This window comes from Mus musculus, chromosome 8, assembly GCF_000001635.26.
Source record: "Mus musculus strain C57BL/6J chromosome 8, GRCm38.p6 C57BL/6J".
NCBI lineage: Eukaryota > Metazoa > Chordata > Mammalia > Rodentia > Muridae > Mus > Mus musculus.
Window position 1 is genome coordinate 121,991,308 of NC_000074.6, and position 15,434 is coordinate 122,006,741.

General features: G+C 50.2%; 1 protein-coding gene across 11 annotated transcripts in view; it reads left to right on the top strand.

Moving 5' to 3' along the window:
- The window catches only part of Banp (BTG3 associated nuclear protein), an 81,289-nt gene that overhangs the window by 43,336 nt on the left and 22,519 nt on the right, over positions 1-15,434 (top strand). For 10 of the 11 annotated variants that reach the window (XM_017312899.2, NM_016812.4, NM_001110100.2 and 7 more), the window contains 4 exons: positions 221-396; positions 5,733-5,972; positions 9,657-9,824; positions 14,245-14,375. In XM_017312899.2, coding sequence (XP_017168388.1) covers positions 221-396; positions 5,733-5,972; positions 9,657-9,824; positions 14,245-14,375 — 715 coding nt within the window. Of the gene's footprint in view, positions 1-220; positions 397-4,146; positions 4,171-5,732; positions 5,973-9,656; positions 9,825-14,244; positions 14,376-15,434 lie in introns of those variants that run through there. The other variant, XM_011248445.1, reaches the window with a different exon arrangement.

Consider the following 15,434-nt stretch of genomic DNA (forward strand, 5'->3'; position numbering starts at 1 on the left):
ATGTGTCTTCTTGGTCTCAGACTTTCTGTGTTACGTTGCTGCTCATCTCCATGGAGGGTGTGTGTGGGGACATACCGCATGTTGGGGGACCCACCTTGTACATTGGTCCATGCTCAGCTAGACACTGGGATAAGTCCACATAGCAGCGGGAGTCAGGGCTATCTCAGTGTACCACTCATGTCCTCTCACAGCCTGGGCTGCTGTGTTTGTTTCCCGCCAGCGCTGTTCCTGGGCGTCGGCAGAACACCATCGTGGTGAAAGTGCCTGGTCAGGACGACAGCCACAACGAAGATGGGGAGAGCGGGTCAGAGGCCAGTGACTCCGTGTCTAACTGTGGCCAGCCAGGAAGCCAGAACATTGGAAGCAACGTCACACTCATCACCCTGAACTCCGAAGGTGCGTTCCTAGGACTGTCATAGTTGTGTCTGTGTTGTTCTTCTGGAAGGGGTGTGGCTCACTGTTGGCAAGAAGGGGGTGTGGCTTACTGTTGACAGGAAGAGACAGTGATGAAGAGAGTTAAGCAGCTGGCATTCCACTGTGGCTGCCAGCACCTGTGCCCGTCTCCCTGCGCCTGTGCCTCTCTCAAGTTCCTGGCATGTCTGTGATGGGGTTGCCTTCTTGGATGGCCTGCTTCCTGAGGAAAAGTAGCTTTCATGACCATGCCCCTGAGGCCGCCACTGTCCTTGGCATTTCTCTGTAGGCTTCCAGAGGCCGTTGCTATGCTTAGGGTGTACAGTCTTCTTGGGTTGGGCTGCCTCTGTGTTGGAGATCTGCGAGTAGCCAGGAAGATCAATGCGGGGGCTGCCTTCCCTCGGCTCCTCCCCGGGATTTCCTGGGGTCCCCATGGTGGGGCAGGCTCTTCTTCCTTGAAGAGTCTGAAGTACCTCCTTGCTTCTAACTAATTTACAGGGATGTTTCGAGAAAGGAAGGAGCTCTGACTGACTGAGCTGTGTGCAAATCCCACGCATAGACTTTGTGTACCTGTGAGAGGCTTCTGTCTCCTCATCTAAATGACTGGGTTTTCCTATAAGCGCTTTTTTTTCCGATTTAATGAAGATTTTGCTCTTAGGTATGTTACTGTATCTGAAATTGCAGTGTTAGGAGTTGAAGCTAGGCACCACATACTGATGGTTTTACAGTTCACGGTCTAGCAGTTGCTAAAATGGAGATTGTCGTTCCCAAGAGTTTGTGTGCTAAGAGTTTGACCGCGGTCATGGCTCTGTTGCTCAGAGGTAAACCTTCCATGGGGTGAGCCACTGAGGCAGTTCCTGAGGAGGAGTGGGGCCCTGGCCCCATGTGGCCTTTCCTTTTGTGTCTCAGGTCCACGGGATGAATAGCCTCCTCTACCACAGGCTTCCTCCATGATGACTGGCTCCCACAGGGCCAGTGACCATGGACTGAGGAAAGCTTTCCTCCTTAGAAACTATCTGTCACAGTGACAGAAACAGGGTTAGTTTAGCCATGTTTATCCACCGTATTTGTCTAAATCTAGAAAGGTTTTTTTTTTTTTTACCACCCCCATAAGAATCCTCTGCCCAGTTAGTCACTCGCCACCCTCAGCAGCACTGTAGCTGTTGATGGTCTTGTGTGACGGAGAGTCTTCTGAGCACTGTGGCTCTCTAACGAGTGTGTGGAGACGATGGCATCATTATTAAGTGACTGCTGCATGTGGACTGTCAGGCAGGACAGTGGCTCCCTTCAGACTCATTGCCCACTAGCTTTGGCAGTTCTGAACTCTAACCTGTGGGACTAACCAGTCATAGTCTTGGATTTGCCCCAGGGTAGCTGCTCAACAGGGAGTGTTAGGTCATGTGGCTCATGCCATAGAAGAATTATTGATCAGGTGTGCTGTGGAGGGTGTGTTTGTAGGCTTTAGTCCTTTTGGCCCCCGTTCAGAGCCAAGAGTGGTGAGCAGACAGAAGGTCTGTGTCTTCTGAGTGTCAGTGAGCCTGAGGTCTGGAGTGCCAGCTTCCAAGACGTTACTGCTTAAGAATTCCAAATGCTTTAGATAAAATCTGAAGTCAGTTGGTTATACTGTAAGGGTAATCCTGTTGCTTCTTAGGGTGCAGGGGATTGGACTTGGGTAGCATGCTTGGCAGGCATTCCACCACTGAGCTACAGCCCAGGCCTCTCTTCATTCTTTGTTTTGAGACAGTGTCTCACTCAGTTGTCCAGGCTATCCTTGAGTGTTGCTCTGCAGCTCAGGTAGGTAGGCCATGACATTTCAGTTCTGCCACCATACCCTCTGAAGGAGCTGGGACAACAGCCCGCACCATTTCATCTTCCTGGCGGTTCCTACTTAGGTAAGGTTTTAGAGATGGGGGCGCAGAAGAGCCATGTGAGCTAAGCTGAGTTCCTGCCGTGGCTTCTGTGGTGGTTGGCCTCTTGCATCCCATTTTGAACACTGAGCATAGGAGGGGCACAGTCATTCACAGGCCAAGCTGACTGAATGCAGCTGAACGGGATCTTTTAACTAAGGGGTTTAGTTGGTTCCCAGGCCCTCAGTGTGGGCGTTTGGAAATTCCTAGAGCACAGACTGATCCTCCATGTAATCATAAACATTGAAGTACAGTGGGGATGGTTGTGTCTCAGTTGTCACTGGTTGTGGCTGCTCCCTCTGCAACCCGTGCTGTCTGCATGTTCCATGTCGTATTCTGCTGACCAGTAAGGACTTTTTGACAACTTTCTGTGACAGATGCCCTTTAGGTCCCTGCACCAGGAAGCTGGTGGCAGCCTGAGAAAGCACCAGGTGGTTTGCAACTTAAGTTTTGCTTTGTTTTTTTGTTTTCTTGTGACCAATGCCTGAGATGCCCGGCTGTAGAGAGAGGGGCTGATGGCACATGCATGGAACTTGTTTGTGGGGTGACCACAATGTATAGAGACCTTGGTTGTGCTCAGTTTTCTTATGTAAGAAACATTTGTGTATTACTGGTTAGAAACCAAAACTATATAATATAATTGTTATTTTTAAAATAGCTTATTAAGAAAAATGAAGCAAAAATAGTACATATATACCAAAAACCTTTTTGAAAGAAAATGCTAGAAATTTGTAGTTTGTGGAATACATTTCTAAAATTTTCCACTTCTGTGCCATAGAAGTAGCTTCTGGCTGTTGCAGTTGTCCTCTAACATGTGGCCTGTCTTTGGTTTGTGCTCCCCTTGCCCATGTGGAGCACTGGTCTGACAGCTCACCATCCCCATATGGATGGGGTTCCGTCAGAGCATCTCAGAGCAGCCGCAGGTTTGGAGAGGACGTGCAGACAGATGGGCACCCAGGTTCTGTGGTGCTCTGGGACCCTGCATGGCTCAAGATCCGTTTAGGGCAGACACAAGTGCACAAGAAGAACATGTTTTCTGGACTAAATAGAGCCTCTTGTTGCCCACTTAATGAGCAAACTGAGTTAAATAAATTGAGACCCTTGGCTGGGTTTCAAAACATTCTGGGTTTTGTGTGGCAGTGTGGTCTGAAAGGCAGTGGGTGCTGATTCTTGTTTCCTGTCTGGTTAGTTCCAGGGGACTTCATTCTGGTTATTTTCATTTTTGGAGCCACTAGCATCTCACAAGGCATGTGTCTTAATGCTGGTAAATTGGGGTTGCTTTACAAATGCCAGATGGGAGTTAATTTTTCACATGGATAGAAAATATGCTTAATGGTAGTTGATGAGTACAAGTCTGTTGTCTAAGCACTAGCTTGAAGAGACTGCGGCTGAGCCCAGGGAGCTAGTTGCCCTGAGCTGCAGTGTTTGAATAGCTCTGAAGCCTCTGTGGTCGCACCTTTTCTAGATTGTTTAGTCCCTTTCTGCTGGCTCATGCCATGTCACTGGTCTGTAGAATGTCAGCAGAGCCCCAGGAATGGCTTAGGAAGCTCACAGCTGTGACTGGTGCTCTTGAGTAGGAACTGGGGTGTCTGGGAGGCAGGGCTGTCACAGAGCCCTGTGTACAACCAGGCACGGGAAGTGGAAACTGCATTCTTGCTCTTCACACCTAGGCTGTAGTCAGGGAGCTTTTCTTGTTCCATGTGGCGGATGCCCTAGGCCTTGGGTGTGATGGAAGTGACGGGAGGTTCGTGGTGTCTGTTGCTCTTGCAGGGCAGGGGTGGTGATGATTCATATTGAGACATCTCTGCTGTCCACACTGGTTGCTGAGTTGCTGAGTGACAGTTGTTGCACAGTAAGTTTGGAACAAAAGTATCTTTTTATGCTCCATATGACTTCCAACTCATGGTGGGCAAAGACTTGCTCAGGTCAAGGCCCTGGAGCTAACAGAGGACCTGGCCCGATGCTCGGGCTCAGGAGGAGTTGCTTGAGGGTTTGCTTTCCTTGCGGAGGGAAGCTGAAACAGACCCAGACCGGCTCTGCACTGGTGCTTGCTGGGTAGCACTGAAGGTGGAGGTGCTCCCTGGGGTACTCTCTCTGCAGTTTATTTTCCTGGAACTTAAGATAGGCGCTCCGAGCTGTTTGTATTCTGACCTGCTTTAAAGAAGAACAGAAAATCCAAATTGCTGCTGGAAGGTTTTCGTTTTAACAGTTTTTAAAAGTGATGATATCATTGAAGATTTATATGACAGGAAAAGAAAACAAATTTATTTTGCTTGAATTGTAAAATAAAGCTAGAAGAACGTGTTGTTCAGATGGTAACATGGGGTTGACATATTAGCACAGTTAGCATGCCCCCCCTGCATTTACAAAAGGTGTGTTTCAGACAGGGAGTGGGTAGGTGTTGTCTGGTTCTGTGTAGAGACATGATTCCGTGTTACCATGGGAACCTGCACTCCACTGTTACACAAGTCTAGAAGGTCAGAGGGCACCAGATTTGTGTGTTGTGGAAGCAAATACACTGAGTGAGCCAGCATGGCCCACTGGGTGACAGTTCTTCCTCCTGCTTGTCCCCTTTATCACTGAGCGATGACAGCAGGCCTAGGCCTCTCTCAACCTGAGATGGTTTTCCTGCCCCCCAGCTGTCTTCTTCTGTTTTTGTTGTTGTTTGTTGAGATAGGGTCTCCTTATGTAGCCTATGTGGCCTGGAACTCATGATACCCCTGCTTCAATCTTGTAAGCTTTGGGATTTCAGGCATGTACCATTATAGCCAGCCCATTGGACTTTGTATGGCTACTGGATATAGCATGGGCTCGCTGACTTCTGGAAAAGAACCTGTCTTTGAGAACCATCTCACTACTTATACATCATTGATGCCACCAAGAGATTATTTATTCATCTTCTTCTGAATTCTAAAATTCAGCTGTTTCCATCCTTACCTAGAGCTGAGAGCCCACACCCATTTTCCACCCTGCCATCATGTCCCCTGTGATGTTTGTTTCAGATGACCTAAGTTCTGTGACTCTAGAGAACCCTGACTGATACAGTGTTTTAAGGCATATTGTGACAGAGACTTAACGAAGGCTTCCAGGGAGAGCTACACACAACACCAACTGGTGTGTGCTCAGATGAGTTGGGCCCGTGGATTCCAACCTGGGTGTGCTTCGACTGCTTCACCAGTGTGCTTGCTCACCTTTGAGACATTGTTTCTCGTTCTGTCTGCCCAAGGGACTTACCTGTTATTTGAGCTCATATCTTGTTTTGATGTATTCCTTTACAATCAGGATGGCTTGGGCCTGCTACACCTCAGCTCTGGTGTTCTGGCCCTAGGGAGCTTATATGTGGGCTGTGGGCTGTACTGCCTGAACGTGCTTCTGAGCTGAGCGTTGCTAACTGCGGCCTTTCTCCCCTCTCAGAGGACTATCCCAATGGCACCTGGCTGGGCGATGAGAATAACCCTGAGATGCGGGTACGCTGTGCCATCATCCCTTCCGACATGTTGCACATCAGCACCAACTGTCGCACGGCCGAGAAGATGGCGCTGACACTGCTGGACTACCTGTTCCACCGTGAGGTGCAGGCTGTGTCCAACTTGTCCGGCCAGGGCAAGCACGGGAAGAAGCAGCTGGACCCCCTCACCATCTACGGCATCCGGTGTAAGTTCACACAGTGAGGCAGCCGTCCGCACAGTGAGGGCGGAGCTGGTCAGGGCGCTGAAGCCACACCACGTTCCATTCTGGGGAGTGATGCTGGGCGCAGTGGTCATCCTGGAAATAGGATTTGCTTTGGCAAGATGTGTGGCTCGCTGTGCTGAGAGGGACAAGATGTGTGGCTTGCTGTGCTGAGAGGGACACTGGGAATGGGCTTCTCCAGGGACTTGCAGATCCCAGTCTCACTCATCCTTCGGCTGCTTTTGGGGAGAGAGCAGAGGTGGGATTCCTTGATGCCCACTGCCCCAGCGCCCCCTGGGGTGGCTGTGTGTTTAGTTTCACTGGGGCCACACCTTTGGCTTTTCCATCATCTCAGGTAGGTATTTGACACCTTTTTTTAGAAAGAGACATTAGCTCTGCGGCTTTGGAGTGTTGGGCCAGTGTACCCCACAGTTAGACACGAGCTTAGCTCCAGGGGTTTGTAGTAGGTGGGGAGACAGGCGCTGCTAAGGCTATGGCCATCTGTCCAAGAGTCTGCCTTGCCTTCCCCAAATCATGGTCTGCCCCGTGCTCACTCAGCTGCAGGCCATGTGCGAGAGGAGGAGTGCGGGCTGTTCATGACCATGGCTCTGTGGCCACAGGCTCCGTGCTAGTCTCTGTGCACTGGTTCCTTAGCTTTGTAAGAACAGAGATTTGGTGAAGTACTGGCATACCTCTACCTGTGTGGGCCCTCTGCCTCCCAACTGCTGGGATTAAAGGTATGCGCCACCACACCACACCCGTGCAGTGACTCTTCCTAAACTATTACCTGGAGGAGACGGTCTCCTGGTCGTAAGTTGCAGGCAGCGCATTGTCCAGAGAGCTCTCCTGGCTTGGTGCCCTGTGGGGTATATTGAATTTCTTGGGCCACACTAGCAGAGTCCGTGCTGGAGCATTCAGACCCAGGCCCAGAGGCAAGGGTTAGCTTGGCTGGGCAGCAGCTCCTCCTCCAGGGGCTTTGCCTCTAGCTCTGGTGTGGTGGCCCTGGGTCTTCCTGATGTGGCCTCCATGGGCCATCTTCTCCTATCTCCTCATAGAGATCCCACTGCTGCTGCCTCTTCCTCAGTCATATCTGTAAAGGCCCTGCATTTTTGCCCAATGATTTTGGAAGACATTGATCCATCAGTGACAGGGATGTGGGTTTCTCTGAGTTTGGATAATCAGATGCTGTCTCTTCCCTGGTCCTGAAGGATGGCTCGGGAAAGCTGCTCAAATGCCTTGGATACAGGCCATTATATGGGTGTGGCATTGGTCTGCCATGGCTTGGCACGGGTCTTGGGATGCCCCGAGAATGCCAGTTTGCCTAGAGAGCCAGGGAAGAGTTGGGTTGGTTTAAGCTGGTGGCAGAGCAGCTTGAGTTCCGGAGACAAATGGGAGACCTCTTCTCAGAAGGGACCAGTCACTGCTGAGGGGTGGCTTAGAATGGCTGTCAGAGACTACAGACTAGGAGGAGTTGTGGGGAGGCATGAACGGGCCAGGGTGAGCTGGGGACAGCCTGCAGGCGTCCTTGGGAAACTTTGCCACCGTGCAGAGGCCTCTTCAGGCCTGCCTCCAAGCCTCTACAGCTGAAGAGCAGCAGTGCCCTTGACTTTCATGAGCTCAGTGCTCCACCACCTTGGGCAGCAGGTGACCCCACAGGCCAGCAGCTGGAGGCTTCTGTTGTTTCCAGGGCTTTTGGTTTTGAGCTTTGGTCCTACTGCATGGCCTGCTGAGCAGAGGAAGGTATGACATCAGGCCTCGTCTTGTTTGTCCTCCGCTGTGACGAAGGTGGACACATAGCCAGAAGTGACACTGTGAGATGGCTTCTCCTATTCCTTGGTTTTGCCTACAAACAGGCACAAGAGCGATGGTGTTCTTACTCAGTGAGGCTTTCAAATGTGTATCAGATGAGGTAGTTGGCCAGCAGGGGGTTCTGTGGTGACTGCGACTGGAAGCCAGGTGACTGGCCTGGGACCTACAGAGGCTTTTGTCCATATCTAAAGCCACTTGTCTCGCGTGTGGTTTCTCAGTGGTTTATGACTCTGTCTATTTGAGATGACCTGGAAGTCAGAACCAGAGCTGCCAACTCACTCCTGAGGGAAAGGGAAAAGTACTTCCAGGTCACAGGCCTGCTGTCACTGTGCCATTGCTGAGTATATGCAAACAGAACACTCAGAGACATCTCCTAATGCCCAGTAGGTAATATGGCAGTGAAAGGGTTCCACTCCTTCTCATGGCTGCTCTTGATGAGAGCAGCTGTAGAGTTTGGGGGAGAACTTCCCCCTCAGGAGACGATCTAAACTCGGTGGCTTTAACAGCCAGAAGAGGACATTTGCCAACTTAGACTTTTGATTATTGGAGTTTGAGTTTCTTCATTTATTTTCCTGTTATTTAGTGAAGTTGCATAAGCCAGCTACAGAGGTCACTGTGTTGAAGAGAAAGTCTTGTGACGTCCTTCACTACCATCCTTCCTGCTGTCATTGGGCCGTGGCAGACAGAGGACCATGGGCTGGAGACAGGGTCTAGTGGTTAAGAACACTTACTCCTCCTAGCAGTCCTGAGTTCGAGTCCCAACTCCCACAGCAGTGGCACACAGCTGTCTGTAGCTCTAGCTCTAGGTGATCCAGTAACTGTGACCTCTGCGGGTACACAAACACACACATACACACAATTTAATAAATATAAATTTTAATTGGCAAATTTAAGGATTGGTGATACAAAAAGTAAGTTCTAAAAAGAGGGAGGGCCATGGCGTGAGGTCGTGAGATGGCCAGGCTCTGCGTGCTCTTCTGTGCTCCCGGCCTGTTCTGTGCTCCTAAGGATCGGCAGTTGGGGTCCAGTGGTGCTCTGCTGTGTGCTGTGTGTTCCTGCTCTACCCTCCAGGGCTGGATGTGGCTACTACCCTTCCCTGGGGTTCCAGGCAACTCTGGGAAGTGGTTCCTGTGCTAAGAGCTTGGGTGTGTTAGGAGACAGCCTGGTAAGAACGAAGGAGTAAGCAACTGGCTGGGAGCACTGGGCAAACATCTTCAGGTGCCTGCTGCTCCCCGAATGCTGGCCAGAATTTACTGAGTGCCCCTCGTTTGTAAGGGAGGAAGGGTAAACACTGTGTGAGATCCCTGTACATTTAAGGTGTTCTAGAAAGCAAGTGTGCTGCACTGAGGGAGTTTTGGATGAGGAGAGGGGACAGTACTGTTTGCTGGTCTGGACTGAGGCGGGCTAGGCTAAACAGAAGAGCAGAGGGTAACGGACTACAGCTTTGGCAAGACCTGTATGAGTGCAGTTTTGAGTCTGATTCCCTAGGCAATTAGGATGGTATATGTCGTCTTGTGAGTGAGTTTAGGGCAAGAGAAGTTACAGGCTTGGGAGTCTGAAGCCTGGGAGAAATGGAGACTCGTTGGTGTTGGAGTGAAGCCTGGTTCTTTAAAGGTTAACTAACTCGACGGGAGGAGTGGTAAATACCTGCATCTGGTCCTGCTGCCCCCAGTGACCTGAGTGATGGGCGTCTTCCTTGATGAAGTGAGATTTTCTAGAAGATGAGTCAGACCTTTAGGAGTAGGCCAGCGGCTCAGCTGGGTCTCTTAGCAGAGCTTAGCTGCTGTTTGGTGCTCTCAGCAGTGGGGCTCAGGACAAGGCCTGCGTATGAGAGCTCTTAACTGGGACGTGTTCTTTCAGGTCACCTCTTCTATAAATTTGGAATCACGGAATCTGACTGGTATCGGATCAAGCAGAGCATTGACTCCAAGTGCCGGACAGCCTGGCGGCGGAAGCAGCGAGGCCAGAGCCTGGCGGTCAAGAGCTTCTCTCGGAGGACGCCATCCTCATCCTCTTACAGTGCCTCAGGTAGGCTCAGGAGGGCGCTGTCCCGAAGCTCCGTTCATCAGTCCTGGCCCTGTCAGTGAGGCTGGCCTTGTGGGAGCTCCCTAGGCAGTGACAAGAGCACAGGGCCTGCCTATTTACACTGTAGGCTCAACAGGAAAATTTAGTGTGGGACCTTTCTCGAGTTGCCTGGTTACTTATCTTCTGAGCGTCCTGCTGCCTTAACAGTAGCTACTGTGTAGCTGCAGAGTGGCGGTGGGTGAAGGACGGAGGGCCCATGTTGTGCTCTTTAGTCTTAGTTTGAGCTTATAGACTCAGGCTTGTCCTTAAGATCGCAGAGACATTCTCTGAGCCCTACCTGTTGGCCCGTCCCCTCCCTTCATGCTAGTGTAGAGCTTGCACTCAGGGTCTTGGGCAATCTTGGCACTGGTACTTTGCCACTGAGCTATGCTCTCAATCCTAAAATTGCCTCTTAAACTGTTTTTCATAGCTTTCTTGGCAGTAGCAACAGCTCCTGAAAGCTGAGTCCTGGGTTTGCTCAGGATCTGGGACAGCAGTGGGCAGGTGGCCGGCAAGGCTTCCTTTCAGTGCACGCTTTGTCCAGGGACTCTGGTTTGGAAGCTACAAAGCTGGTCACCTGGAGCCCTCCTTGAGCATCTTCCAGAAAGAGCTCTTCCTCCTTTGTTTTAGTGGCCATTAGTTACTTAGCTGTAGCCGGTGCCAAGGCTCTAAGGTGGCAGCTGTGTGGGCCACACACATTGTTCCCGGTAGGCAGTGTTGCTGCAGGTGGCACGCAGAACTGGGAGTTGGACTTCTATCCTGGGAACCCAAGGGAGCCTTTAGGCATGTGAGGAATGTGTCTGGTGAGGTTGTGTGTGGCTGTTAAATGGGGCGAGCACGACTTGTAGCTAACCTAAGATGTGCTCCCAAGTGCTGTCAGCCGTGCGGGCTGTGGTTTGGTCCTTCCTTACCCGAGCAGCGGATCTTCATGGTGGCAGTCTGCAGTGGTCCATCAGTTCTGTTTGTCTCACTGTGGCTCCCATGTTACTGTCCATGTGATTTAATCCGTGTGATTAAAGAGCAGGAAGATTCCGCTAGATCAGGTTGTAGTGGCTGCACTGCAGTGAGCCTTCGTGCTGTGAAGGTGCTGCATAGACGAGTGGATGCCTAGGTCTGAGCATTTGATCCCCTGCATCTGGGGTTATGGGTGGTTGTGAACCACCATGTGGGTGTTGGGAACTGCACCCAGGTCTTCGGAAAGGGCAGCTGGTGCTCTTAACTGCTAAGCTAAGTCTCCAACCCCATAAAGCCAGAACTTAATGACAACCTGAGAAGATCATACTGGGCCACAGATTTCATCATTGTATTAGGAAGATAACAAAATCCAGACACCTCTAACCTAGGGACAGTCACAAGATCTAGGATCCAATACCAAGAAACTGGAAAAAAACCCAAACAGACAACAAACAAAACCTAAATCCAGCCCACCCACCCGAGTGACTAAGGAGACCCAGCCTTAACAGCCCATGCCACTACAGTGTCATGTCCAAGGACTTAAAGAGGAACAGAAATCAGTAGCAGGGGAGGAAATAAATTTTCAAAAAATTGCCAAGCAGACTTAGAGATGAAACACAAGGGAGTGACCGCCAGCCACTGGATTTCATGACGGCTGAAGGTGGCTGTTTCGTCACAAAGAATTGGTCAAGTAGAGTTTATTAGACAGGGCCTTGATGAGCCAGGTCTCGCTGGAATCCGACAGAGTGAGGAGGCCCGGCCTGTGTTACTAGTGTTAGACAAGCACAGGGTGGGTGGAAAGAGCCAGGGTTCTGTGGCTGTACGCATGGTCACACACGGTCACAGCATACTGCGTACGTTTTCAGACTCTGACGTCTGCCTGCCCGTGGTCCAGGGGAGCCACTGAGAAGGCCGTCTCAGGACGGCTTCTGTGGTGACAGTGAGTTTGAGTGAGGAATGAGGTACTTAAGTGGACAGGGTTTGGCAGTGTCCACGAAGGATCTGGGAGTGGCAGTGCTGGTGAGTTGGAGCCTTCAGAGGTTCAGGTGCCAAGGGATTGGCAGGGAAGAAGCCGGTCAGGGCTCCATTCACAGCGCAGACAACCATTGGACTATTCCCTCTAGAGGTGGCTTGCTTAGAGACGCATGCGTCTGGGACTGTAGATGCTCAGGTTGTCAGGTGCTGGCCTGCTACTGTGGAATCAAGGTCAGCTCATATTCTAATTGAGGTAGTGTGGAGTGGCCTGAAGGTCCACATTTCTAGCCAGCACCCAACTAGCACCCACCTTGCTGCCCAAGCCTGCTCTTACATCAGTGTGGCTTCCTGGTCTTTGAGCCAGTAGCTGCGTTGCAGGTGGAGACTCAGCATGTGTGCCTGTCCGCTGCAGTGTTGTCAGGCTTGTTTACTTGCCAGTGTGTGCGCTCTTGTAGTTGTTTGTGTTTCCTTCTGTTGCTGGCAGTAGCTTAGTGTGATGATACTTATAGTTTGTGTTTTAATTTTCAGGATTTTATTAGTAGCTAGTTGTACTTTTTATTCCTTTTGCTGCTTTGTTTACAAACATTGTCAATTTCGCTAAGATGCTGTGAACGTTGGCCTCTTGTGTAGGCAGCCAGCCACTGTGCAGTCTACTAAGTGCCCAAATTCTGGCAAGTCCCCAGGGGTAGGTAGCATGTTTGAGAAGCCCTGGCAGCTGTCAGCCCCGCAGGGTGACTGTTGGGGAATGGACAAACACGTAGTATGTGCACTGGGCTGACCTAGGCATCATTCCCAGAAGACACTGCAGCGGCAGGTCCGTTTCTTCCTGACCTGGTCTCCATCCTCCCGGCTGCAGACACTTAGCATGAGCACTGCACTTACCCACTCTGGTCTAGCGTGGAGTAGAACTATTGGCTAGGATGCTGCTGCTGAAGGGGTGAGGGGCTCCGGAACATGAGGCTTGTTCATTGCAGTCCTCGTCCTGTGGCTTTGGGTGAGTATTGCTTAGGGCTGGCTCAGAGCTGCCTAGTAGTTCGTTTCTAGGACGCTGCTGGTGAGGCAGGCAGGTAGGCACTTGCTTTCAGAAGAGGTCCTGGGCTTGGGGATGTCCTTGCCCCTCAGCACCCTTGGGTGTTGTGAAAGTGCACTGCTTTGTCAGCTGAGGAGGAGACATTCTGTGTCTGTCCTAACATGCCACATTTGTGGCAGAGTTCTGATTAAGCGGAGTGGTGACTAGGCCAAGGGACTTCTGGGATCTTTGTCCTTGTTCTGTTTGCATTGTTGTTGTCATAGCAACGCTAGTCTGGTATTCAAGACTATTTGGTGATGGTAAAATGTAATTAAGCCAGCATTCTGTTAATTTGGAATTGGTATTGATTCCAGCTGGGTCACCTTGTTACCTTAGAATTGTTAGCAGAGACAAGGAGACACCGCACAATACTACAAATGACTTCCTTTTTTTTCTTTACAAATATTTACAAGTTTCATCTTGTATTCCATTTTATTTACTTCATATGTGTCTTTTCACATGCATGCCCCTGTGCTGTGTGTCGGTTCCTGGTAGTGAGGATGTGTGTGGTATGGACATGAGTGGAGCTCAAGAACATCTTTCGAGAGTAGCGCTCGCTCTTCCTTTTTCTGTGGTTTCTGGGGATGAGACTCGGGCTGGCAGGCTTGGTGGCAAGTGTGTTCACCTATTCAGATATCTCACTGTATATTTCTTCTTCATACAAAATGGTAATTACTTTCTCAGGGTTCAGGGCGTTACACTGTTTGCCCAACATGTTTGTTCTCATCAATTATTACAACTCTCTGCCACAGAAGTGCATAGTATACATTGAAAATTTAAAAAGAAATTACAAACAATTTTTTTGTTTCAGAAAATTCTGCTTGTGATGACATTACAGTTAGAGGCTGAAGTGTCTAGCATGCTGCGGCCTTAGGCCCAATCCCCAGTACTGGGGGAAAATCTTTATAGTTAGTATTACAGTTAAAATTAATATAACTTATATCAAACCGAATGTCCCTTACTTTGATTAAACTTAGGAAATAAACTGTGCTGCAGATGCATCTTTGAGTTAATTTTGTCTTGGAGAAATGCCACATAGTGCAACTCTAGAGCAGGGTTGGTCCTAGCAGAGCCCTGTGGGTCATTTCTGTGGACAGACCTCAAGCCCTGCAGTAGTTCAGCAGTTTGTCTAGGTGTTTGCAGGAGAAACACTTAGTCACAACGGTGTCACTGAATCTTAAATCTCTGTCACAAATCTCAGTTCCCCTGACTTGCAGTTGACAACTCTGCAGAGGAGAGATGCGCTCACCTGAAACTGGGAGCCAGGTGCCTTTCCTCTTCTGTAGAAATTGAGGTGGGGAAGACGTGAAGGTGCCAAGATGACAGGTGTCATTCACTCTGTGTGTGGGACCTGAGGGATTCTGACACTTGTCCTGTGTTCCACAGAGACCATGATGGGAACCCCTCCTCCCACCAGTGAGCTACAGCAGTCACAGCCACAGGCCCTACACTACGCCCTGGCCAACGCCCAGCAGGTCCAGATCCACCAGATTGGGGAGGATGGACAGGTGCAAGTAGTACGTATCCCGTTACTCCATGGCGGGGGGGGGGGGGTGCTGTGTTCTGAGGCGTAGACAGTGCAGAGGCCAAGCAGTCTTGCACCCTCTGAGCAGACAGCGGGAAGCCGCACCTCAGAAGCTGCTCAAGAGCGGGACTTGGGGGCGGCACTGGGGAGCTGGAGCTTTTAGTCCACCGTGCTGTGGGGCTGTTTTAAAGGCAACAGAGCGACTCTGAGTGGTGGCTCTCTTGGGCTTGTTGATTGTGTGACTGACTCGACCCCAGCAGGTATTCATCTGGCTAGGGGCAGCTCTGAGAGCAAGCCATGGGCCGCCTTGGCACAGGTTCCCGTGAGCGGTGAAGCTGAGCGGTGAAGCGGAAGCGGCCCGGCCCCGCCCCTGGAATAGGCTCTTTGCTATAAGATCTGTTTGGGCCAAGATAGGATTTAAAAAATAGGGGCTGGTGAGATGGCTCAGTGGGTAAGAGCACCCGACTGCTCTTCCGAAGGTCCGGAGTTCAAATCCCAGCAACCACATGGTGGCTCACAACCATCTGTAACAAGATCTGACGCCCTCTTCTGGAGTGTCTGAAGATAGCTACAGTGTACTTACATATAATAAATAAATAAATCTTTAAAAAAAAGCAACTTAAAGGTTATGTTAAAAAAAAAAGGATTTAAAAAATAAAAAGATTTATTTTTATTTTTAGTAGTGTATAGGGTTTGTGCATGTGAATGCATGTGTTCACAGAGGCCAGAAGAGGGCTTTAGATCTTCCGGAGCTGGAGTTATGTGGGGTATTGTGAGCTGCCCAACGTGGGTGCTGGGAATTGAGCTCAGGGCTTCTACAAGAACAAGTGTTCTTAATCTCTCCTGCCCCAGATTGGATTTTGATAGGAGTCGGAGCCTCAGGCTTCTGTGCAGACACATTTGTCAGTTGTTTCCGTGAGCGAGCTAGCTTCCTTCCTTCCTTCCTTCCTTCCTTCCTTCCTTCCTTCCTTCCTTCCTTTCTTTCTTATTGGCTATTTTCTTTATTTACATTTCAAATGTCTTCCCATTTCCAGGTCTCCCCTTCGAACTC